Source organism: Trachemys scripta, chromosome 2, assembly GCF_013100865.1.
Source record: "Trachemys scripta elegans isolate TJP31775 chromosome 2, CAS_Tse_1.0, whole genome shotgun sequence".
NCBI lineage: Eukaryota > Metazoa > Chordata > Testudines > Emydidae > Trachemys > Trachemys scripta.
In genome coordinates, this window is record NC_048299.1 from 111,438,229 (window position 1) to 111,463,474 (window position 25,246).

At 41.8% G+C, this 25,246-nt stretch overlaps 1 protein-coding gene across 1 annotated transcript in view; it reads right to left on the reverse strand.

Moving 5' to 3' along the window:
- Positions 1–6,634: 6,634 nt before the first annotated feature.
- Positions 6,635–25,246, reverse strand: part of SLC9A3 (solute carrier family 9 member A3) — a 67,346-nt gene continuing 48,734 nt past the window's right edge. Inside the window, exons 9-16 of the mRNA XM_034759391.1 lie at positions 24,650–24,720; positions 21,144–21,273; positions 18,262–18,377; positions 13,413–13,542; positions 12,669–12,845; positions 11,279–11,354; positions 9,298–9,405; positions 6,635–6,882 (exon numbers count right to left, since the gene is read on the reverse strand). Of these exons, the coding sequence (XP_034615282.1) occupies positions 6,635–6,882; positions 9,298–9,405; positions 11,279–11,354; positions 12,669–12,845; positions 13,413–13,542; positions 18,262–18,377; positions 21,144–21,273; positions 24,650–24,720 (1,056 nt within the window). The remainder of the gene's footprint in view (positions 6,883–9,297; positions 9,406–11,278; positions 11,355–12,668; positions 12,846–13,412; positions 13,543–18,261; positions 18,378–21,143; positions 21,274–24,649; positions 24,721–25,246) is intronic.

Sequence of the window (25,246 nt, forward strand, 5' to 3'; positions counted from 1 at the left end):
GTGCTGATGTTTGCATGTGTACAGATAGTTTGTGAGCACTTTTGAAAATGTAAAAAGCAAAAGAGGGTCCTGTGGCACCTTTAAGACTAACAGAAGTATTGGGAGCATAAGCTTTCGTGGGTGAATGCCCACTTCATCAGACGCCACAGATTCAGATTCTGTTACAGATTCAGACGAACACGGCTATCCTCTGATACCTGACACCATGCAAGGCACTGCATTTAGCCGTATGGAAAAAAGTATTTCTGATGAAGTGGGCATTCACCCATGAAAGCTTATGCTCCAATACTTCTGTTAGTCTTAAAGGTGCCACAGGACCCTCTGTTGCTTTTTACAGATTCAGAGTAACACGGCTACCCCTCTGATATTTGAAAATGTAGCTTATAGTCCAGGCCTCCTTACAGTGTCAACGTGTGATGCTCCATTCCTTACTGCTACAACATAGCAAGGAAATTTGCACAAAAGTAATAGGCAAAGGATGTTTTTCATAGAAACCAGATTCTGGAAATGGAATCTGACCTAGTATGTTGTTCATGCTTAGGCATTATGCTGGGATATGATAGAACAATTGCTGCCTTTCTGGGACTATGAAAAATACCCCAAAAATATTGGGCCAGATTCACCAGAATGCCTTGGCTGCTTTGTGCCATTCCAGCAATGCAAACAGCCACCATCCTGGCTGACCTGGCCAGTTAGGTTACTCTTGCATCAGCAGAGCAGTGATAAGCAGCCAGAGCATATCGGTGAATGTGGCTCAAAAACATTCAGAATAAAGAACTGATTCTCCATTGCCTAGCATCTTGTGTAGTTACTTACACCTGGGCCCAATAGGTATAAAATGCTATGAAATCAAAATTCTCCACTTGATTAACTGGGGATAAGATTTTGTGGGTGTAATTGATTATTCTGGGTGCAAGGCATTGGAGAATCTGGCCCAAAGTGTTTTTCTCCTGCTGTATAATGGGTCAGTCTAAGTGTGGCTTTCAAAAAGGATCCACATGTCTCATCACAGGGATGACTAAAATTCCAGTAATCACTCCTATTAATAATACCCAGAACTATGGTTACAAAATACTTTCCCTGCACCAAAACAATAATAAAAATACATAACAATTCACTCAGTTCACAAAAAATTACCTTGACATCAAATCATACATCTAGGTCCTAGACTTGCTATGGTTTCTAAGGACTTTATTCCAAGCAACATGTTATTCCCCTGGCTAGCTGGTCAATGTTGGGCTACAGAAGGACTGAAAGAAAGCAGAGAACTACTTGATGGTTTGTGTATAATGAGTTGGTAATTTGAATCCAGTCCCTATGGAGTAGGTTATTTATCTACCTAGTTTTCCATATAATGTCCATTCTCATGGTATCTGAGCATCACCACTCGCACAACTGTCATGCTTAGCTAAGAGGCCATAGACAGAAAAAAGGTACAGGGCCAGCATTTCTGCAAGCGGCCACTGATTTTATTTTTTGGGTGTCCAGTGTGTCTAAAGTTGGACACCCAAGCATGGAGGCACCCAGAATTAAAAGCCACTTTTGAAAAACTGGGCCATAGAATCTGAAGTAACATCTGAGTTCTAGCTATAGAGTTAAAACTTTAAAAAGTGCCTAAGTGATTTAGGAGACTAAGTCCCATTTTTATGACTGAATTATGCAGGTAGGGCCAGATTTTTAAAATAATTTAGGTGCCTAAAGATGCAGATAGATGCCTAATAGGACTTTTAAAAGCACCTGTGTGGCTAACTTGACTTCATGGGACTATAACTATTTACACCGGCTGAGAATCTGCCTCCAAGTCTCGGGATTGGGGCTATACTGAATATAATGTCACCACAGAGGAACCAATTGTATATGAAGCTGCTAAACTAAGCCTGGAGCCACCTGACATGCAGTGTTAGTTCATGTCTTGCCTGGAAATATAAAGTCCTTAGAGCCTTTCACTCTAATACAACTTTCACTGGCTTCACCGGGGGTTGGATTAGGTTTGTAAGGAGAGGAGATCTGGTAGAATCTCAATGATCATCATTTAGCATAAAAATGGAAAATAAAAACTCAAATTCTGAACATCTACAAATATATACATACAGTATAGCCAAAGTGTCGGTATACAGTACTTAGAAATAGCAACATCCTGAGTCATCATGGCACCTAAGCAATGTGTCAAAGGACACAGAAGATGACAGTATTTGAGAAAATCACTGTTCCAAAAAAATATCCAGAGAGGGTTATGTATAAATAGGAAGATTTAACAGATATTTTGGAAGACACCTAAGTAGCCAAATAAATCACCCATGTCTTCACTTTTGTGTGACTGAGGCTATTTGAACAAGAGCAGCTTAATTAAGAATATAAATGAGATGTTTAGGACCATGTAAATTAGAATTCTATTCTATCTCTGTACATTCGTTAATTCCCAGCACCACTTAAAACAGATAACAAGATAACAAGGGTGAAATCCTGGCCCCATTGAACTCCACAGAAAAATTTCCATTCACTTCAGTGGGACCAAGGTTTCATCCCAAGAATTTACAATAGAGAATCAAAATTCCACAATTAAATTAGTGTTTCGCAATGATACAAAAATTCAACAGTAGGACAATATTTCTTCTTCAGCTTTCACATTTAATAAGGAGGCACTAATCTATTTCAACCAGAATAGATTTAGCAAGCAAGAGATTTAACTATTGGCCTCATATACAGGAATTTCATGCAGCATGAATACTGATCTGCATTATTAATGTTACAGATGCAATGTATTGCCTTAATGATGTTTTATGGAAATATATGGCATAATAAAACTATTTTTAATTTGAAAAGCAACATCAAACAGTTTCCCTTTTGAAAAGATTCTCAGAATCTTTATAGCCCTCAGAATTTATCTTTGTAACAGTCTAGATGAAACAAGGAAGCATAGTTATCAATTTGATTCAACCACATAAGTCCCTTTAATGTGAATGAGGAATTACTGGTGTATGTCCAGTGGAAAAGTAGACCCCAGTGTTTTCTTTCTTGAAATGGTACTAGAAAAAGTCTCAATGCTTTGAGTTTCTCTCACTCTCTCTCTCTTTTTCCAAAGACTTTGTCCATTTTCGCTACATTTGTCTTCTCTTACGTAAGTCAAGGCTCAAAGCTGCGTTTCTTCTTGTTCCAGAGAATGTGGAGGGATGTGACAAGATGATGGAAGAGATGCTAACTTTTGAAGTTTGGGATGTTGCAAAGGTTTTGGTCTATGAAAAGAGCGTCGACTTTGTACACGCCTGGCTGCAGCAGATCTGTAGTGGGCTTGTGGGTTAAGCAGTGTTTTCTTCTCTTGGTTCTCCTTAGGGTTAGATTCCTCTAGCCTCTCTTGCATATCTACAGAATTGTCTTGTTGTGAATTCACTGGCTCATAACTAGTTTCAGAACAATATCCTGAATTGACAGGTGGTTTGTTATTCGTATCTGAGACTGCTTTCCAATAGACTTCTGTTAGGTTTGGGTCATAAGAAGTCATGTGCTCTGAGATAGTAGAAAGAGTTGTGTTTCCTCGGTTTTCCAGTGAAGAACAGCTTTGTGCCCAGGGCCTTTGAAGGCCAGATGGAATGAAGTGGAGGGGTTTCTCTGAAACAGAAGCATTTTGTTTTGCTTGGTCAGTTTTCCAAGGCAGCAGTTTCTCATTTGAGAAAGCGTATCCTGTCACTGCAGCACTATGGCTCGTGTCACCTACATTGGTAAAATTAAACACAGAAGTATGTAAACATTGATTTCTTGTACAAGCTTGATTTTCATTTGAAATTTTGGTTTCAGATCAATCCCTTTGTGGTTGCTATTCTGCTGAAGGTCATGTATCTTTAGGAAGGTAAATCTGTTCTCAGAGCCAGTGGGTTAAACTCTGCCCTAATTCCCACCCTCTACAACCCTAGTGAAGCTAATGGAATTGCCCAGGGTGGAAGTCAAGAACAAATTTAGCCCAGTGTTTGTCAAGTACATCAGCCTGTTCCAAATTCTTAGGAGACAGTGCCATCCTGTGGCCATTTAAATGTATTTATTTGTATAAGCAATTTTGCCTTGGAGTATTGAATTGTAAGGGTTAGCTAAGGGATTCTAAAGAATTTGGGTTCCAATGCTACTTTTACATTGGAATGTTTTACAGTATAAGATGCATTTAAAGGGATCATTGCAAGGTCTTTACAATAAAGCTGAGGCTGCTTGGACCTTACTCTTTTTTAAACTTGTTTTAACCCGTATGACAAGTTACTTTTATCCAGCAAACTCGCTCCCAATTTTAACCTTGAGGGAAACCACAGTCAAAGCGCAGTGACTGTAAATATACCCCACAAATTTATCTGCACAGGAAGCTGTTATGTACCATTGTATTATTCTATATATAGAATAAACGCAGTAACAATCAAGGCAATAGAATGGAATAAAGGACAAAGGTTAATAGAAGTTTAGCAAGTCATAAGAAACAGAAGTCAATATTGTGCAATATAGTAAATATTTCCAGTGAAAAAGAAAGTTTCAGATACTTTCAATGTGAACAAGTGATGTTAGTGTCAGAGATATGTTTAAATTCTGGGATAGCATTTATTATATGTTTAATCCACACTGTAGTTCAAGTACTATTTCATTCATCTAGCAGTAATTCCAAATGGCTATTTTTTTAAATAAGAAGATTTATAATTGCAAATTGACTAAACACAATCTAAGACCAAAAGACAGCTCAACTCCACTCCACTGGTGAAAATGACACATCATACTTCTCTACCTGGAACTAGCTAAAGGCGTCACAGCTCCTCATAAGATATGAGCCCTGATAAAAGGGAAATATAACTTTCTCTTTTTATTCCATTTCATGTGACTACGAAACCCCATTGCGGTCAGGTTTCTGCACTGCTCAGAGCCTAGGAAAATTTACGTTCTGTGTTTCCTTTGAACTCAGGTGGCTAACAATCACTTCAAAAGGTATGAAGCTAGCGTAAACGCACGTCAGTCAGGCTCTAAATATGTACATACATTTTTCAGGACAATATTAATAGGAGGGTGTTTCCTGCTCATTTGAAACAGCCATACCCTGAGCTGAATAAACCCTCAGCACTTTATTCAAATATGGTTCTCTCCTTCTCAACTGGAAGCACCCTCAAGTTATCTAAATAATTCAATTGCTGGTGCAGAGATGACACTAGGCATTGTCTTTGTAGTTAATTATTCCACCATAGATCATGCACTTGTTTATTGTGCTTTGTTGCTAAATCTCTGCATTGCCCTAGGTTTTGTGTTATAATGACTGAATCGTGACCTGAGCCATCTCATTTACAGCAATGTCTGTGCCAGTTATAGAAATATCTCAAACTGTGGGCTGATTTTCTGTTGGGGGACTAAAGTGAGACTAAAATATTCATTTCATATGTGACTGAATTCAGATTTGAACTGATAACCTATAGAGGTGACAACTTACTGTATTGAGCAACTACATTAAAATATTACTTAAAGTTTAAAAATAAGGTAAAGCTTTCCATAAATACCCAACTTAAAATTCAACTCAGAACCAAAAGGATGTATTCTTCACACAATTCACAGTCAACCTGTGGAACTCATTGCCAGGGGATGTTGTGAAAGCCAAAACTATAACTGGGTTCAAAAAATAATTAAGTAAGTTCATGGAGGATTGGTCCATCACTGGCTATTACCTAAGATGGTTAGGGATGCAACCCCATGCTCTGAGTTTCCAACCCCATGCTCTGACTGCCAGAAGCTGGGAGTGGACAATAGGGGATGGATAAGTCAATAATTGCCTGTTCTGTTCATTCCCTCTGAAACACTTGGCATTGGCCACTGTCCGAAGAGAGGATATTGGGCAAGGTGGACCATTGATACGACCCAATATGGCCATTCTTATGGTGAAATGAATGTCGGTGCTCTAATAAAAATCTGGGGTCTAACTTCCCCAAGGTGTTGCCCTTATGTAGTCATCTCCACCTATACAAAGTAGATGCAATGTTTATAGCAAGCTGTACCTGATTTTTAAACTTTATCTTAAGTAATATATTCCTGTGGCTATTAGTATTATTTATTAGTTGTGGCTAAATGCTCCATCCTCATTAGGCTAGGCACTGTACAAACACATAACAAAGACGACGCCTGCTTGAAGTTACTGGGGACAACAGTTTATCACTTTAGGAGATATTAGGTTAAATCTGAATTCAGTCTCATGTGAAGTGACTTCAGCGGGAGTTTCATCCCTGTAGCAGAGGGCAGAATTGGTCCCACAATATAAATAGTTTGATTAAGCTATACAACAGAGTAAAACCAGGAAAAACAAATAGTACATAACCTACAAGTGTGTGAAATGTTTTTGGTTTTACAATAGCACAAGAAATGTTGAAATCCAAACAAAGGTCTGGTGTAGACCAGACAGCTGTGATGATTTACACCAGCAAGGGGTCTGGCCCTAAATATTTAAAGATAAGCAACTTTCATTAAAAATACCAGTTTCAAACTGGAGCCGAATAGCAGATGTTCAGATGCAGAAAAATCAGGGAAGAGAAAGATACTTGAAAAAGACAAAAAGAGATAAGGAAAGCTGTCAGGAGGCCAGAGCAGACAGAGAGATTGATTAAAAATAAAAATGAAGGTCAATTTTAAAATATTACATATGTGTTGTTTCTGGGAGGAAAGCTCTGGGTCGCTCCTCTGGCCCATCTGCTAGCAAAAAGGAATCTACAGACTTATTGCTGAGGCGAAACGGGGTGAGCCGTCTGAAGTTGTCTGGAGAATACGGTAACTGTACTCGGGCCCTTTGTGATGGTACTACAGAATCTTCATTAGATAACCATGGCGGGAACTTCATGTAGATACTTTGATCATCATCAGCTGAAAATGCTGGGTTATCAATTCCTACAAAAGTTTATGAGTGATAAATTCAGTTGGAAAATAAAATAACTGGCAGCAAATAGGATGTTTAGCCCAGGAATATGGCCATAATGAAATAAAACATAAACAAATATCATTTTTCAGCTTTCTGCTCACATGCCGGGTTACTGCTGGTCATTTTGCTATTTTAAAAGTCTCATCTGATTAAAAAAGAAATCAAACAAACCAACAAAAAACCTATAATTGGCAGTTATGGCTGAAGGCTCTGCTGACAGAAAAACCTAAATGCACAGTTTATCCAAACGAACTGATTTGATTTAAATCAATCATACCAAATGTGCTCAGTTCTAGTTTTTTTTAAATGTATCAGTTTAAAAATGAAACATATTTGAAAGATTGATACCAGGGCTAGACTGACCAGCTGTTTTGCATCACCCCAGTAATGCAAAGGAGATTCAAGCCTGGATTAACTAGCCCATTAAGACAGGTTTATGGCTTTTTGGCATCACTACAGAGCACAAAGCAGTCAGCGGATACTGGTGAATTTGGCTCCCCAGTCTCCGACAACTTATAGTGTAAACCCAGATAGTAAGAGTATATAACAGGATGGGGGTCAGAGGTTGTTCCTCTGACAACACTGCAAATCAATAATTGCACTGAAGTCAGTGGATTTACAGTCGTGTAAAATGTGTGCAAGAGGAGAAACAGGCCAAAACAGTCAAAAGTACCTTTTTTGTATGTGTGGAAACAGGTAACGAAGCCCTTTTAAAACAAATATCAAATCTGCACGCGGTGAACCATAAAATAATATTTTAAAAATCACAATCTAGATCCAGTTTGAAACCTCATTCTTTTCTGGAGCATTATTAGCCACTTCATATGCACCCTAACACAGTATCCATCGGGGTGTGGTGTATTAGAACAGTTCTATCAGCATGAGTTTGGTTATATTCAAATGAATCCAATAGAAGCATTATACTACATCACACCTTCACATAGCTTGCACCTGCCACGTGTTACAGAAAACAAATTACCGTATATACTCGCTCATAAGCCGAATTTTTTTAGTAAAAAAGGGAAGCACCAGAGAAGGGGTTCGGCTTATGAACGGGTATAGAGAGGGAGGGGTGGGACACAGCCCCTCCCCCAACAGAGGGAGCAAGGAGAGGCAGCACAGCCAGTAGAGACAGAAGGGAAGAGGCGGGGCCAGAGTCTCTCTGTTTCTGGCCATGCTGCTCTCCTGCCAGCCTCCAAAGCAGCTGCAGCTCAAGGGCTGGCAGGCTGCAGCCGTGCCGCTTGGCCCCGCCCCCCAGAGCAGGCTGTGGCCGTGCTGCCTGGCCCAGCCCAGCCCGCTGGAACATGCTGCGGCCGCGCTGCCCAGCCTGCCGGAGCAACTCCAGCCAGGTCAGAGACATCCTCCCCTGGCCCTCCCCAGCTAAGGTGGGAAGGGATGGGATGGGGAGAGTGTGGGTGTTCCAGGCTAGGGGTGGAGTCATGTGGGGGGTGGTCACAGGGGTTACTCCCCTGACCCCCAGCTTCTCCTCTCCCAAAACATTTCCCCACCAGTTGCTGTCCCGGCCCGTCAGGGTAAGCAGCTGGTGCACCAGGACACTTTGTTTACTTAGGTTTACCTCCGTGCCTGCGGACGCTCGAGGTAAACAAACCATTTCGGCCTGCCAGCGGCTTATCCTGATGGCCCGGGAGCCAAAGTTTGCTGACCCCTGAATTATAGGGTCGGCTTATGAACGGGTTATAAAAATTTTCCATTTTTACTTATCCATCTTGGGGGGGTTGGCTTATAAACAAACCGGCTTATGATCGAGTATATACGGTACTATGTTGTGAGTCCTACTGGACTGGGACTAGAGAGAGGGAAAATTAACGCATTTTAAAACCTTAAACGTTACCTAAAATAGCTTCTTCTAGACATAAACATGTCATGGTTTTAAAATCTGATGCCTTTGAACTTTCCAGGGCTGGAAGCAAGAGCTGTGTGGCCCACTGGAAAGCTGGGAATTTTTAGTGATGGAAAGACCCTGCTTCTAGCTCTGCAGAGTCACTAGAATGATATTAGAACTTAAATTTACACTGGTCCAGGACTAACTATTGCCTGTTCTGGGCCCCAGGACACCGTAATTTTGGGGAGAGACATTCCACATCAAGAGGAAACGAAGAAAACATATTTGAGTCAAGTTGACGTATATATTCCTGACAAAGCAGAAATCAATTCAAAATGGCTGAATATTGGCTGACTGAAAATCAGGACAACTCTAGAATAATTTTTTCTGTGTCTAGAAGTGATTAGTCATTTCACAGCCAGGGTATGCAGTCATGACCATAACCTTTGTCAATATCATCAGTAGAAAGTTATTAACAAAAAAATCTAATAAACTGCTTTGCAATTGAAGAAAATGCTGCATTTATGATCTATTTTCTTACCAGAGGTAGCATCTATGCAATTCTGCTTGGTGACATTCGCTAAAAAGTCAACTCCTTTGTCCATATGCAGAGATTCATAATTTTCTTCTGGATCAGAAAATTCCACATCTGGAAGAAAATATTAAAAAATCAGTGTGCGCTAGAAATTCCTAAAAGATTTGACCCAAAGTGTTATTTGGTAGCTTCTTGATGCTAGTGTAGCTATCAAAGATTTATATAGTAAATCTTTAATGTAAATCTGGGTAAATGTACCTTTTGAAAACAATCGTATCTTTATAACTAAATTCTGTACACATCTAATTTAACAGTTTATCAGGTCGCTAATATTTGATTCCTGGTTCACTCCTGCATCAGCATCTTGTGCTGTAATTATGTGAGTTTTTCCAAACTAAAGGGGATTGGGCTAGATGAGTACTTGGATAGGAGAGCTGCAGGAAAAGCTTACAAACTACAGCAAGTGCTGATTCGGAAGGTGGCACTTTTCCTGCTTACCCAGTGCTGAAAGAAAGCCTGAGCATAGTGACAGGGGTCACTGTGCTGCTAGAGGTGCTCTCTTTCAAATGGGATACAAAATTGAGGTCCTGACAACTTGTGGTAATTAAAGATCCGATTGCATTTTCATAAAGAGGTTAACATCGGTGTCCTGGATCATTTCAAACTTGGTTAATTAATTCCTGCCAATCTGCGCTCCCCCCTGTAGTGGCTATGATGTTCTTTCCCACCTCTCAACGCAAACCACCATGTAGTGCTGCTGTGTGTGGTTAAACACCTGCTGTGTTTCCCCCCACAGGCAGCTCCATATCAGTGGCCGGTGAAATGATCCCTGTACATTAAATCCCTTATCAACCCCTCTATAGAAAATCCCTTAACACATGAGTGATGGAAGGCCTAATTAGTTAATGTTTGGGAAACACTTTAAGATCAAAGAAGCTATAGAAGTATAATTATTATTCAGCCAGTATATTGCTGCTGGCAATAAAAATAAATGCTAATAAACTGATAGAGAGCAAATACCTGAGCTCAGAGTTTCTACCTCCCACACCCACGCTATTCCTTTCTGAAAGCTATGGGGAAAAGTCTGACACTGCCCCTCCTCCCCCTACTTCCCAGCCCTCTTTAAAATCAGTGGGGTTGCATGGGTAACTGAGGGGAGAATTTAACTCAATGCCTTATAATAACTTGCCATGGCAGGTGGTATCAGACACAACTTATTGTGATTGACTCCAGCAAGTGCAACAGCACCTGCAAAGAGACACCTGAAACTCAGATCCAAGGATCTTTTTCTTTAAATGCAAAATTAGAAGTGTAGGGTTTTTTCTTTCCTTCTTTTGTTAGGGACACTCCCAAGGCTAGTAGGCCCAAAGCTAGATTTGCTAAGCCAAATTCTGTGCTGGAGTCACTGGGGTTGCATTAGGGTAAAAGTCAGCACAATATTTGGCTATACTGTCTTTCCATTCATGTACATGTTATGCTGTCCTCCTGTTCCAGCCTGCTTGCTCTGCTTTCAGAGAAAGTACCGATATTTACAAGATGCCTGGGCAAGTCATGATGGGCGCATGTACATACCCGTGGGATCACAAAGAAAGCCATTATCATAGTTAGCTGTGGCATGTCATGAGTCAGAAGCTGAGATTTTATCTATGTTGTGGCCTTCTTTATGGTGGCCTCCAATTATTTTTAGGATTTCAAGATTAAACATTGGTTTTGTTAATGTTAGTTAGTTATAAAGTATGTTAAATTTCAGCTTGTCACCAAGTTGCCTATGAAAATATAGTTATTTTTTAAATGTTCATTACTTCCTTCCAAACACATCTGTTTTCAGCACGGAGAGGGGGAAATGTGACATGGGTAGTAGTACATTTGTTAATGTCAGCTTAGTTTTTTTTCCTGCCATGAAATTTCACAAGAACACTCTTCCTCCAACAAAATACAAGCTGATTAAAACAATTGGTTAACTACTGTTGTTTGACAGTGAAATTACCTTTTTCCTTCAAAGTAAAATCTTGCACTGGATTTTCCGAAGGTATTTTTCCATTTGGTATGGCATTACTATTTCTCTGAAAAAGTAAAACATTTCAAGTTACCTCAGACAGTGATAGCTATGCAGTACACATTGTAGATACAGAGAGCCTGATTCCCCAGCTTTCTGCCAATCAAATGGAGTTCACCAGCATAACACTGGAATAACGCAGTGGTGATCACGCCTAGATATTTTAAGCCTTTATTTTGTCTTTGCATAGAACTCCCATTGATGTTAGTGCAGACACACAACTCTATTAGTGGTATGTGGCCGAGTTTCCTACTCCTTTTGCAATTGGGCAGGTTGGATTTGTCCCTCCTTCCTCCATGCAGGAGAAGCTGGAGTTTCATCTCCTCAAACTATCAGCTCCCCTGAGCTCCATGCAACTCCATGGAGACATAGGCGCCAACTTCCCCTCTTTCCCCTGGGTGCTCGACTCCCCGCCGCGTCCCCCGCCCCGCCCCCCCTCTACCCCTTCCATGAGGCCCTGCCCCTTCCCACCCCTTCCCAGCCCCCATTCCAACCCCTTCCCCAAGGTCCCCGCCCCAACTCCGCCCCCTCCCTGACAATATTCCAACTCCTTCCCCAAATCCCCGCCCCAGCCCTGCCTCTTCCCTGCCTCCTCCCCTCAGTGCACCATGCTCCCGCTCCTCCCCCTCGCCCCCCCATTCCCAGAGCGTGCTAGGTGGGAAACGCTGGGAGGCAGGTGGGAAACGCTGGGAGGCAGGCAGAGGAGCGGGAATGCGGCGCACTCGGGGGAGGAGGAGGGGAAGAGGCAGGGCTGAGGCAGGGGGAAAGGGGAGCTTGGCTGCCGGTGGGTGCAGAGCACCCACTAATTGTGAGCACTTTTGAAAATGTAGCTCATAGTCCAGGCTGCCTTACAGTGCCAACATGTGATGCTCTATTCCTTACTGCTACAACATAGCAAGGAAATTTGCACAGAAGTAATAGGCTAAGGATGTTTTTCATAGAAACCCATTAATTTTTCCCCGTGGGTGCCCTGGGTCAGTGCCTATGCAGACACGAGCCATCCCTTCTGGCACTGTGGTTGTTGGACCTGGAATCCCCTCACATCCAAAGGAAGGATCCCACAGTGCAGAGGGAAATGGTGGGTACGTTCCACAAGATTGGTGAGGATATAATGCCACCTCCAATGCTGCCCCTCGACTCATCCCACATTTTGATCTCTCCCCTGGCTTGGGTCTTGATCGCCAATACTCCCTCTGAGGAGCTTCCACAGGGAAGAGATTGATGCTGGGAGCCGAAACTACCCTATGCTTCCTCAGGAATGGATCCTCTAGAGTACCGGGCCTTTTGTCTGGGTAAATGGCCCTAAGCGCACGCCCCGTACCCTTTTTTGGCCCCGGTCTCTCTTGTGGTTTTTGTTGAGCTTTTTGGGCTGGTTTATTCCTAGTTTGGTACTCTTGAAAGACTCTAAGCGCTTCCTCATTGTCCGGTGGAAAATCTCCTTGTCTTGTTTTTCGTCTTCATTCTGAATGATCTCGTGCCGACTGTACAGATGTATGTGCTGTAGCCAGGAAGATAAGAGAACATTTATTTATATAGAAATGCAGACTGGGACCCAGCACCAAAGCAACTGCCAAAACCAATCGATTACAAAAAAACAATTAATTACAAGTCAACACACTAATAGGATTCCAGGTAGTTAATTATTTCCTTCTTACCTACAGGTATGGTAATTTGAAAAATATTGATTGAAAGTCATTCAGATTAGTCACACTGGCTAGAATAGGTCTGGATTAAACAGCTCAGTCTTCCTAACGTTCACATGCTTCATTTCACCCTCACCCAGCCAGTTAGCTTTCAGACCAGCAACAACCAACTAGCAGAACACATCTGGGGACCAATTCTGCAATTTTCTTTCACATGAGTAGTGCCACTGAAATCAATGGGACTACTTATATTATACGGACTGCTCACACGATTAAGGGTATGCAGGATCAGAGCCCATCTTCAGTTAATGATTGATTTTGCAGATTAGTCCTTTTATTTTGAGTTTCCCAATAATTTTCTGCATTTTGTTTCTTCTGGCTGTCAAATGAAAACATGGTAATCGCTGCAACTGTGCTCTCACCTCTTGTCTGGGTTTGTAGAGGTACTGCTGCAGTGTGTGGTGAGTGACTGTATCCTCTGTATCTCGTATGCTTTTTCTCCTCTGCTCTAAGGCTTGCATATCAAGACAAACGGAGCTGGCTTTTTCTCTCCTAAAGCAGAATATTAAAATACATACAACTTTTTTCTAGATCACTAACTGGAGGGGAAAAAGTATGCACTGCAATATATTTAAACTTGAAGATAAGTGTGGATGGGATAAAAACAAGTAAACGTCATCATGGGTCAAGTGTAGTCGGAAGTGAGTGGGCACAAATCTGGGCAGATTCAGGAGTGACATCAATGGTGGTATAATTTGGTCAGGAAAAGCAGATAAATGACAAACCAGTGCAACTTGCAACAATTTAGCATTGATTGATCGTCTGCTTTATCTTATAAACTTATGCCTGTTTGCGTCTTTTCCTGTTACATCTCATCCTTGTGCACCTGCAGGATGGAAGGTCTATCAATCTAGCTCAGTGGTTCCCACACAGTGGGGTCCCCAGACCTCTGGGTGGTCCGCTATGGGTTATGCGGGGGTCTGTTCCTTGGGACAGGGCCAGAACCTGCCGGAACAGCATTCTGGCACTTGTCCTCCATGGAAGACACCGTTTTTCTCAGACACTGTGCATGAGAGATCATGCTGGTAGGGGCGTTCTGGTCATGCCAGTACTTACCCATTCAGAAATACACGCTCCCTGTGAGGGTTTAATAGTACTTCTTCTGCCACAGATGTCAAGATTCACAACACTCACAAGTAATACCCCCATTTAGGGGAAACAGAAATTCAGATAAAGATACGTTTGTAGGGTTTCAGGACGCTACAGCGAAGCTGGGAACTAAGCCCCCGGAATCCTGAGACCACTGAACTAAACTGTGTGTGTGCGCATTTTTGGAGGTGACATAACTAACTGAACTAATAGAGTAATAATGACATGAAACTTATGTATAAACAATGAAAGGGGTCTGGGATATTTAGTCAGATGCCAAAGGGATCCTTGGCAGAAAAAAGTTTGGGAACCGCTGATCTAGGTTATTCATCCCCATGCTATTAGTCACACTCATTTTCTGTACCCGGGGAATACCAAATTCAGCAGTACTTGACCACTTACATCTGTGGTCAGACCAATTTGCATCTTATGAGTAGCAGATGCCACTGTTTATATCACAGTTAAATTTATCCCAATACATGTTATGTGCCATTTGTTTCTCACAAATGTGTGTATTTTTCTTTCCTAAAGGGTGAAAGGGTGACTTGAGACTAAACTTCTGGAATTTGCCCAGCAGTGAATACTGTAGGCAAGACCCACGTACTCTGCAGAAAGTTGGACCAATATTGTGCTGTATAGCTCTGTAGTTTTTGTGGCATGCCTGTGCACCAGATGGGAAATTTGGTGCCAACTCCAGAAATATTCAAATGAGGAGATTTTTTTTAATTAAATAAGCAAAAGATAATACAATTGCCATAGTCTCTTTTGTGTTGTTTATGTTAGTATTGCACACTTTTTTTGTTTACTCTGCCTCTACGTTTTTCATATGCCACAGATATTTGTATTGACAATGCATAACTGCAGGGCAGAAGCTATCAGAGGGGAAGCTGGAGGTTTTGGCAGCCGGCAAGGGGACAGAAGAGGCCAAGTTTTACTATCCTTATTCAGACCAAGTACCCCTCGAGTAGATCCACTAAAATCAGTGGGTCTACTCAAGAAGTAAGGTCCTACTTGTGACAGATTTTGCAGCATCTTTGGGGACCAACGTATTAAATTTATGAAATATTTATGTCTGATTGTGTTCTGCTTCATGGGGGAGAGTTACCACAGCTCCTCCAGGAACTAGAAAACACTATGGGGTGATCACCCTGGGGATTGTAAACAACTCCAAAGAAACACCATCCCCTGGGGTGTTTGCATACACTGGTTCAAACTAGGTTTCCCAGAGACCCAAACAAAGAAAGGGCTTTGGGTATAAAAAGGCTGAGTTTGAACTAACACAGAGCCTTATTTTCATTCAGCAAACCGACACGATCATCTGTCCAGGGGAGGGGTGGGGCAAGCTTACTAGGGCTTTGGCTTACTAGGGTCCATAAGACTGATGGGTGACCTCTGGTAAGCTGTTAGCCTGCATATAGGAACTTCTATTGTTTTGATATGTTTTCCCTGTAATGCTTTTACCCTAACAATAAATGTATTTTGTTTTGTGCAGGCTGGTTGGTCACTGGTATACACAGTTGTAGCCCCTGGAGAAAGGTTAACCACAGGTGCTGGACTCCTGTCAGACCTGCTGGGGAAATCACACTGAAGTGCAGAAGACCATGAGCCTAAACCCCTCATCCAGAGTGAGAGACAAGCAGGTCTCCACCCATGAGATATGACGGCTGAGAGCCTGAAACCTTATGTGGGAGCCGTCGAATAAGAGTATATGTGCGTGTCAAAGATGCAGTTAAACTCTGAAACTGTGACACTGTTCAGTGTGAGTAACGGTGGAAGCATCTGGCCCAAGGTGTGGGAAGCAGTTTGGTATTAAGGGACAAGCACATTAACAGCTAGACACAATTAGCATTTTTTCAATGAAAAGTTTTGAATTGAAACATGGGATTTCAATATCAGTGATTTTTTGTGTGGAAACTTCATTTTCACCACTTTTTTCCCAAAATGAAAATTTTCAACAATTACGAAATTTTGCAAAACTGTCTGTTTTTAAATTGTAGGGAAAATACCACTTCCTCATTTAAAAAGAATCCTCCCCCTCCCCTATACTTTCTTCCACTAACTTTTTTCAGCAAATGTTCGTACCATTTTTCAACCTGCACTATTAGCAGCTTGTTTCTGCAGGAGAGCATCCCCTGCCCACGTAGCGCTGTCCACACCAGCGCTTTTGTTGGTGAAACTTATGTTTTTTTCACACCCCTGACTGACAAAAGTTTTGCCGACAAAAAGTGCTAGTGTAGACAACGCCTTAGTTTCACCAATAGCCGGCTCTTAAAAATATAGGGCCAGCTTTATTGGTACTTTGCAACTATGCGCCCCCCTGCAATTCAAAGCAGCCATACATCTGGTTTAACTGGCAGGTTGTACCCAGTTTACAGCTGCTTTACATAATGGAAGTGGCACAAACTGCTGGAGCATACCAGGGAATATGTCTCATAATTTAAAAAAAGAAAAAGAAATTTTACAACATTTAAATAATGAATTCTAATCAAGAATTCCATGGTAAAGGGTGGATTCTGTGGCTCTGGCATCATGTAACACACAAGGCTCTGGCTACAGGGAGGGATGCAAAACTGTATGAATGATAAGTCCCTGTTCTTACACACTGGAACTTTCTGAACAATTCACCCTTAGGGATAACATTTTCATGCTTGGTCTCTGACCAAAGGAGACTTTAGTTTGGAAGGTTTGTGTAAAATCATTTAGCTGCTTCTGATTTCCACAAAGGTGAAAAAATGAGACTTCCCATTTTTTTAAAATACTGCCATTCATTTTTCTGCACATATGTGATACTCTCTATTCCCATTTTTCTGGTTATACGTGTAACTTTATATATTACTGTTCATGTCATAAAATGTATTCCATTAAACTCCCAGGAATGAGATAACCCTGAGGAAGGGTTCTCTTCTTTGAACCTGGTGAAATATGTAATGAGTATAACATGCTACTTTGACAGACTGACAATGTCTTGTAATATCCTGGAAAAACCTTACGGAATTAAGATAAACTTTACTGAATTAGGTTAAACCTTACTGAATTAGGGCTAATACCTTTGTAGGTCCATTGTATTAAAAATGCAATTCTGTATGTGTTATTGTCAAAGTATATGTACTCTCTAGTAGAAGGAGGAACATAGGCGCTGACTCCATGAGTGCTCCATGGCTGGAGCACCCACGGGGAAAAAATGGTGGGTGCTGAGCACCCATTGGCAGCTCCCCTATCAGCTTCCCCTCTCCCCCCAGCGCCTCCCACCCATCGGTGGGCCCCGTGGATCAGCGCCTCCCCCTCTCTCCCCACGCCTCCTGCCTGCTGCGATCAGCTGTTTCACGGCTTGCAGGAGGTGCTGGGGGGGACAGAGAGAGGAGTGAGGATGCAGCGTGCTTGGGGGAGGGGGCGGAACTGGGCAGGAAAAGGCGGGGTGAGGGTGGAGCGGGGGTGGGAAGAGGAGGGGCGGAGGTGGGTCTTTGGGGCAGAGCCAGGGGTCAAGCACTCCCTGGCACTTTGGAAAGTCGGCACCTGTGAGGAAGATGCTAATGTACTTCCTTTGTTATCAGCCTTTGAAGCCACCTCCTGGAGAGGGGCGTATATACGAGTTCAAACTGGATTCTTCATGAACCAAGAAAGACAAAGAAAGGATTTTTGGATAGTCTGGTTGTAAACTGGCTCAGGGCCTTCTTCCTGATCCAGCAAATGGACAGAACCCCTGGTCCATGGAGAGCCCCAGCCTTTTGGGAAGGAGTTGGAAGGACTAGGCCTGCTGAAGCCCCATAAGACGGGGGGGCTTGTTCTGAGCTGAAGCTGTGGTGAGCTTGTAACCTGCCGGAGTCCATGTTAGGGCTGGGGCGAGCCCTTATTAGCATGCGTGTAGCTTCTTTTATTGTTTTTAATATGTTTTCTCGGTAATGCTTTTTACCTGAAGAATAAAACAGGCTTGCATAGAAAGAACAGTGTGGGGTACCTGTCACTGTTGAAAATCACTCAGTTATCAGTCTCTGAAGAGAAAGCAACCAAGTCAGCATGGGAGCATTTGACACCCATTTTGTACTGGGGTAAACACCATTTTTTGTATTTAATCATATATAACTCAAAAATGAAACAAAAACAGTCCCTAAAAAAGTTACTTACAGTAAACAGGAGACAGAGGCCTCTACAGTACTTGGTCGAGGAGTGCTGAAGTCCACATTGACCATGTTGTCAGTACTTGAAGAACGAATAAAAGCCAGGGAACCTCTACGCTCTCCCTGTTCACGAAAGAAATAAGGTGCATTACAGCTTAGCGGTAGGGCTTTCAGTCAAAGGGTATATGATGTTAACACAGGTATACCTAGGGCTAAATTGTATAATATAAAAAAACGATGGCATCATTTCTGAAGCTTCTGTAGGCAAATGACCCATAAATACAACTTTCCCCTAGTTCTTTTGTAACAGGAATAAGGTCTTTTGTAACTGGAATAAGGTCTCTTTTTTCATGTGGTTTATTTCCCTGGGGCAAAAGTCAACCTTGTACAGGGGGCCAGCCCAAAGCCGCTCCATGTAAGTCACACTCTAAAGGCCCTCAGTGAATTCCCCTTTCCACTATATAAAGGGTTACTTCCAATACTGGGCAACATTTTTCATCTAAGACCTTGCTAGCCACCTGTAAACATCTACTTATCTAGATTCTTATATTGGCACCCATATCTGTGCTAACTGAACACCTTCCAAGATATGGCAGTAATCGTTCTTTCTTCCTTCCCAGAAGGGAGGCAAATGTTTGGTTAGTCATTAAATGTATGCATGCATGCACGAGGAACTAAAGCTAAATTGAAAAGGTGAGCTTTGCTTTCAGTTCTGTGTGGTGATACAAAAGTGAATTCCTGTGAAACTTTTGTCTCCCGTGTTCGCCAGTGCCCCCTGCTACTTGACATTTTCATTGTTCTTGTGGACTGTAGCTAGTGAGTGAAGTCATGCTCCCAGAAGGAGAAAAATTTCTCCGGTAGTGAGGGGCAATCCCACATATGGTTTTGAATTGCAGCACAGAGATCTTGGACTGGACTCTATGTTTTAATGAGAGGTGAACAGAACATCTGTGGAAAAATATTTCCCCCACTGACAGAAGTACATTATTCTTAAGATCAAAGCTAATGTATTGTGATGTTGTAAGCTATAGCTCTGTCATGACCATTTTACATGTCCAGGCACAGCAAAGGAATCAAGAAAGCTTATACATGGTTGTAACAGGATGTGCTGAGCCAGAAGCTCACTCAACACCCTGTCACTCATAACCCTGCCAGTTTGTATTAACTGAGCTCTGATTGAAAAACAAGCAGTTGGCAGAGGAGGCCAAATAACTGAGTGGCAATACAGCTGAGAGGCTAATAGGGTGGAAGTATCCCCAGCAGCTAGGCAGACAGGAAGGAAGCCCTGGAGAGAGTAGGGTGCCTGAAGGAAGGAACAAGCAGGCAGGACTGGCTGCGGTTCGTACTACTAGTGTACCCTTCCCCAGAAAGCAAGTGGGGAAGCTGGCTATTGATTGTAAATGTAATATATAATAGAGTGGTGGTTAAAAAGACCTGGAGTGGCTGTGGTCAGCTACTGAGGCTGGAAAGGACACTTAGGAGACCTGTGACAATGGTGGAGAAAATCTATGTTCCATGCAGTACAATCACCTATGCATAATTTATAGTAATCTGTGTTCTAAGCAATTTAGAACCATTCCATGGCATTAGAAAAATCAATGTGACATCTGAAAATAGAAACACCTACATAAATATTACAGTGAAATGGAAATCAGATATTTAAGGTACCTGAATGTGAGGTTCATAATTATATTACTGCTAGAACTATTACTGATTGAAGCATGAAATGTTTTTTAAATGACTCCCATAACACTTAAATGCATGAAATGGGGCTACAGATATTTCTGGTCACAGGTAGAAATGTCCTTCTGTGAACATTCCTCTGCAGTTATACTTCTGGAGGCCTTTCTGTGTGTGATAACTAGAACAAGTCACTTTGACCTAAGCTCTCAGTCTAGATGTGGTTCTAGCTATTAGTTGAAGACTGCCTATGTGCCATGGATCAATGAAGCCTTCTTGCTCAATATCCAGACTAACGGGTTAGGCTGGGGAGAATAACAAGGAGATTTTCTGGCCTGCTGGTATCCAGAGATTGGTAGGAATTTGAGAGGCCAGCTGTTCTCAGACTGTGGTGTCTGGAGTCCTTCTTGGTGTTCCACAGAATTAAACAATTACAGAACCAACAAATAGGTGGTAGAGCAGGAAGAGCTGGTCCCAGAAAAGACTGCTGTCTTGTGACACGGCTCACAAAATGAAAAAGCTTGGGAACATTCCAAAAGATTTTGGATTTTGCCCATGAGTAACATTGAATTTGCTAGTGCAGCAAAAATGTTTCGTGTTTTGGTGTTAGTTTTTTGGGAGGCTAATGAACCAAAAAACAAAACAAAACAAAACCCCAGCTCTTTATCAAGTTTGTAGTTCATTTGGCTACAAAATTAAGCTCCATCTTGAGGCTAGCCCCCAGATGCTCTCAGTCTGCAACTGCCATCTGCACTGCTTACTCTAACTCTAATTTCTGAACAAGCCATCACTGGAAAGCACACTATTGCTTCAGCCACTGCTTGTTTAATTATTCATAGGGAGCCAGATTCTGCCACCTTTACACATGCTGACTAGCACATGCTCACTTGCATAGCTCCCATGAAACCATGGTACTACTCAACGCATGTGGAAGCAGAAGCCAAACTCCTAAATGGTACCTACCAGAACAGAACAGTGACATATACAGACCCAGCCCAGTAGTACTGAGGAATTTAGAGGTCATACAATGAACCACAATCACATAAATAGGTAATTACGGGACACAATGCACTTCAAATACCATTTCACCGTAAAAGTAGATTTGCTTTTGATTCAGCTCTCCTAATACTTGGAAGTTAAGAAATGCTGCAATATTTAAAACAAAGAAATATGATGTTACAGTGTGTAAGAAAAGATGTTTAAAAGTACCTCAGCCACATAGCTAATAGCATCCTTCAGGTTGAGCTCATGGAAAATATTAAGAATCTGGTCTCTTGATTTTTGAGCAGACCTTCTCATCAGTACTTTACTGAGGATTTTCCGATCAAAATTGGACCACCTAGTGATTTAAACAAACAATTTTAACAGCAGCAATCAATTTAAATGATAGTTAGTATTTTTAGTTTTGCTTGAACAGCTGTTCCTTTGAGTTAAGCATTTTTATACAGTAACTCCTTGCTTAACGTTGTAGTTATGTTCCTGAAAAATGCGACTTTAAGCGAAACGATGTTTATAGATTCATAGATTCATAGATTATAGGACTGGAAGGGACCTCGAGAGGTCATCGAGTCCAGTCCCCTGCCCGCATGGCAGGACCAAATACTGCCTAGACCATCCCTAATAGACATTTATCTAACCTACTCTTAAATATCTCCAGAGACGGAGATTCCACAACCTCCCTAGGCAATTTGTTAAACGAATCCAATTTCCCCATAATAATTAATGTAAATAGGGAAGGTTCCAGGGAAATTATTTTCACCAGACAAACGACTATATAAGTTTTAAACAAACAATTTAATACTGTACACAGCAATGATGATTGTGAAGCTTGGTTGAGGTGGTGAAGTCAGAGGGTGGGATATTTCCCAGGGAATGCCTTACTGCTAAATGATGAACTAGAACAGCTGAGCCCTCAAGGGTTAACACATTGTTGTTATTGTAGCCTCACACTCTACAAGGCAGCACAAATGGAGGGAGGGGAGACAGCATGGCAAACAGACACAGAGACACACACCTATGTGAGAGAGAGATGCCCATTGCCCCTTTAAGTACACTGACCCCACTCTAAGTACATTGCCTTTTTAATTAGATCAGCAAGTTGAGACAGCCGCTGCTGCCAGAAACTCGCTCCCATGTCCCCCCTGCTCTATGGAGATGGAGTAAGCAGAAGGCAGAAGCAGGGAGGAGGGGGACACTCTGACATTAGCACACCTCCCTCCCCCCCCTGCACAGCAAGCAGGAGGCTTCCAGGAGAAGCTCCAAGGCAGAGGGCGGGAGCAGCACAAGGCAGTGGGGGGAGGGACAGCTGAACTGCCAGCAATTGATAGCCTGCTGGGCGACTGCTGCACAGGGAACATAGGGGAGTGGGGAGCTGATGCGGGGCTGCCAGCCCACCCTGGTTCCAAGCCCCCACCAGCTAGCTCCAAGGGGCTGTTCTTTCTGCAAGGAATGGACAAAGCAGGCAGCTGCCAAACAACGTTATAAGGGAGAATTGCGCAACATTAAACGAGCATGTTCCCTAATTGATCAGCAACGTAACAACAAAACAACGTTAACCAGGACAACTTTAAGTGAGGAGTTACTGTACACCTTATCGGATAATAAACACAGGGAAATATGTTTTGTTGCTTTATTTCTGTAATTAACAGTTACAGCACATTTGTAAAAGCCTTATATGGAGTTACACAATTCACAACTATCTTTTGAGAGGTGCAGCCACCAGGCACAGCTACTGCAGAACAACAGCAGTAAGAGGTTTGTGATTACAGTATACAAAATGGTTCCAGTTTCAAAATCAATAGGCCATGCCATACACTAGGGAATAATGCCATTTTATTTTTCTACTTCTGACTATTCGATTGTATCTTTAAGAGCCTTTAGGAACCCTCACAGTAAAAGTTAAAAATCTCTTTCCTTCTACATAAAAGAGTTTACCTTCAGGAATGGATGATTTTTTTACCCGATGTCTTGTAGGTTGGCCCCACTGAGAAGCCCCTGCATGCCCCAGTGAATTATTCTCAGATATTGAGGTGGTGCCTGTTCTCAGTAACTTTGAGATTGCATTTACTCAGGAGATCTTGGTCACCAAAGCGAACAGTCAGCCAAGTATCTAGGTTAGGTCAGGCCTTTCCTCCTTTTTCAGGGAGGCTCCCCTCCTATGTTGAAGTAGTCAGGCTCTGTCTGGCCTGTGACTTTAAAAAGCCTCAGCTTCATCACCATCACAACCAACACGCCACATCTGAGAAAATGTTCTCTTATTTCCTCATTGTCAGAAATCCAGTCCCAATACCCAAACCCAGGACAGGATTCTTGGTTACCCAAGGGAAAATGGCTTCTCTATATGAGACCCCTCATAAAAACGTCATTGTATGAACAAACAAAAATCTCTCTTTACTCTGCTACGCTAAGGAACGTTACCTATTATCTTAGGTGTACAAATGTCATCTATTATGGTGGAACAAACCATAATAGATGACATTTGTACAGATTCCAGAGTTTCCAGATTCCCTCAGAAGCTGGTTTGGACAACATTCTGCTCAAACTTCTGGTCTCTCCAAGCTCTCTATTTCAGTCCTACTGCAGCAGTGCTAAACTGAACAGAGGGGAAAGAAAGAGTTTGCTTTAAGCCCATGGCTGAAAGGGTTTCCCATCCTCAAGTAGCACTATAAGAAACTACATTTCCAGGTTTAAATAGTCTTTTTCCTTTTATTATCCTTCCCTGCTCTAGTTCTCAAAGTCTGCCCATCACCATGGTTTCTGAGCACTTTCATTATAATCCATTATATATAATTGAAATGAAATTGTGAAAATATTTGGAAGCTGACGAACCTATTGTCCAAGGAGGTAACATTTGTGTGTTTCAATTTGGAACAGATTAACATCCATTAACACACAAATATGGTTCCTAAAGTTGGTATCAGAGGGGCTAAAATTGTGTGTTCAGTTCAAATTCTGTGCAAATGGCCACCTCTCAAATAATTCTACACAGGCATAGATCCCTAGATATGGATAATGACATTAGCAAAGGCCTAATCCAGGCCTTCGTTGTGACACTGAAAAGGTTCCATTGGTGGGAGATGGACAGTCCCCAAAATCCACGGGGGATTATCAACTGGTTAAAGTGTTATAAATTGAAAAGACGTTGGTAACATCCCAGACCTTTCATTTGGACAGCCTCAAAGACTTAAAAGTCATAGTTTACAAAGGGGATTTTCTATCTAAAATAGACAAAATTGGTTCTCCAGGAAATGATTATTGAAGCAGAGGAGGGCAATGGTGTTTAATCTGTGAATTGCCCTTAGAGTCTTTTTCACAATGATGAAATCAATGAAAATAGCCAGTATAGTTTCATTTTCCAAGATGAATGGAATGCAAAAATGTAAACAAACTGGATCAATGTTGTGAAGTGTATTAGAATTTTAAAAAATCTTCCTGTTGAACATTCTAAATGGTTTCTAACTGCACAGGTAATGCACATTTTTGCAACAATGTGGTTTTTATCTAGTGTGATTAACTCCAGAAATTCAGGGAGTGGGAAGTGAGGGGTGGAGCAGGGGAAAGGGACCAGTGTCACCCAGCCTGTCTCCATTCAGTTATTCCCTAAATACCCATTTCGCTCATCAAACAGATGTAAGCACAGCTACCACTATGTTAATACATTCCCATTTCCTTAAATATCCCAGATCAGTAATATAAGGACAGCTAACACCACTTACTTGTCTCGCAGATAATTATGTCCTATTTGTCCAGATATGTCTTCAACAGCAGAAAGAATGTGATCAAAAGCCTATGAAAAGAAACATAAAATTAATATTGTGTGGAAGTTAAGGGCGTTGCTATAAAATAGCTTAATTCATATGGGGTCAGATTTGTTGTCTATCCAGAACAATGTTATGAATACCAATGGAATTACTTCCTGTTTACATGAGTGTGCTGAGATTAGCGTCTCATTTTCCTACAGAGCCAGGCCCTTATTCTCCTCTCATACCAGTTCTATCATAGTGCTATCCACTGACTAGTCCTGATTTACCCAAATCTAAGTAAGAAGAGAATCAGACCCCATTTTGTTAACGCTGACTTTTATTGCTCCTTCATCCTAATCCCACTTCTGCATCTCCTTCCTTTTTGCTGTCAGAAGTGCATGATCCATTTGTCTCTTCTAAATCAGCTGAAGGTTTCTTTCTTGTTGCTTCTAGCTCCTTGCCATACTCTTTGAGAATGAATATTTCCCTCAGTGTAGTGTGAGTACCAATCCTCTTTTATTATGACTGTAAAACACTCAACACCTTGGGTAAATCTTTGTCCTCAGTTGT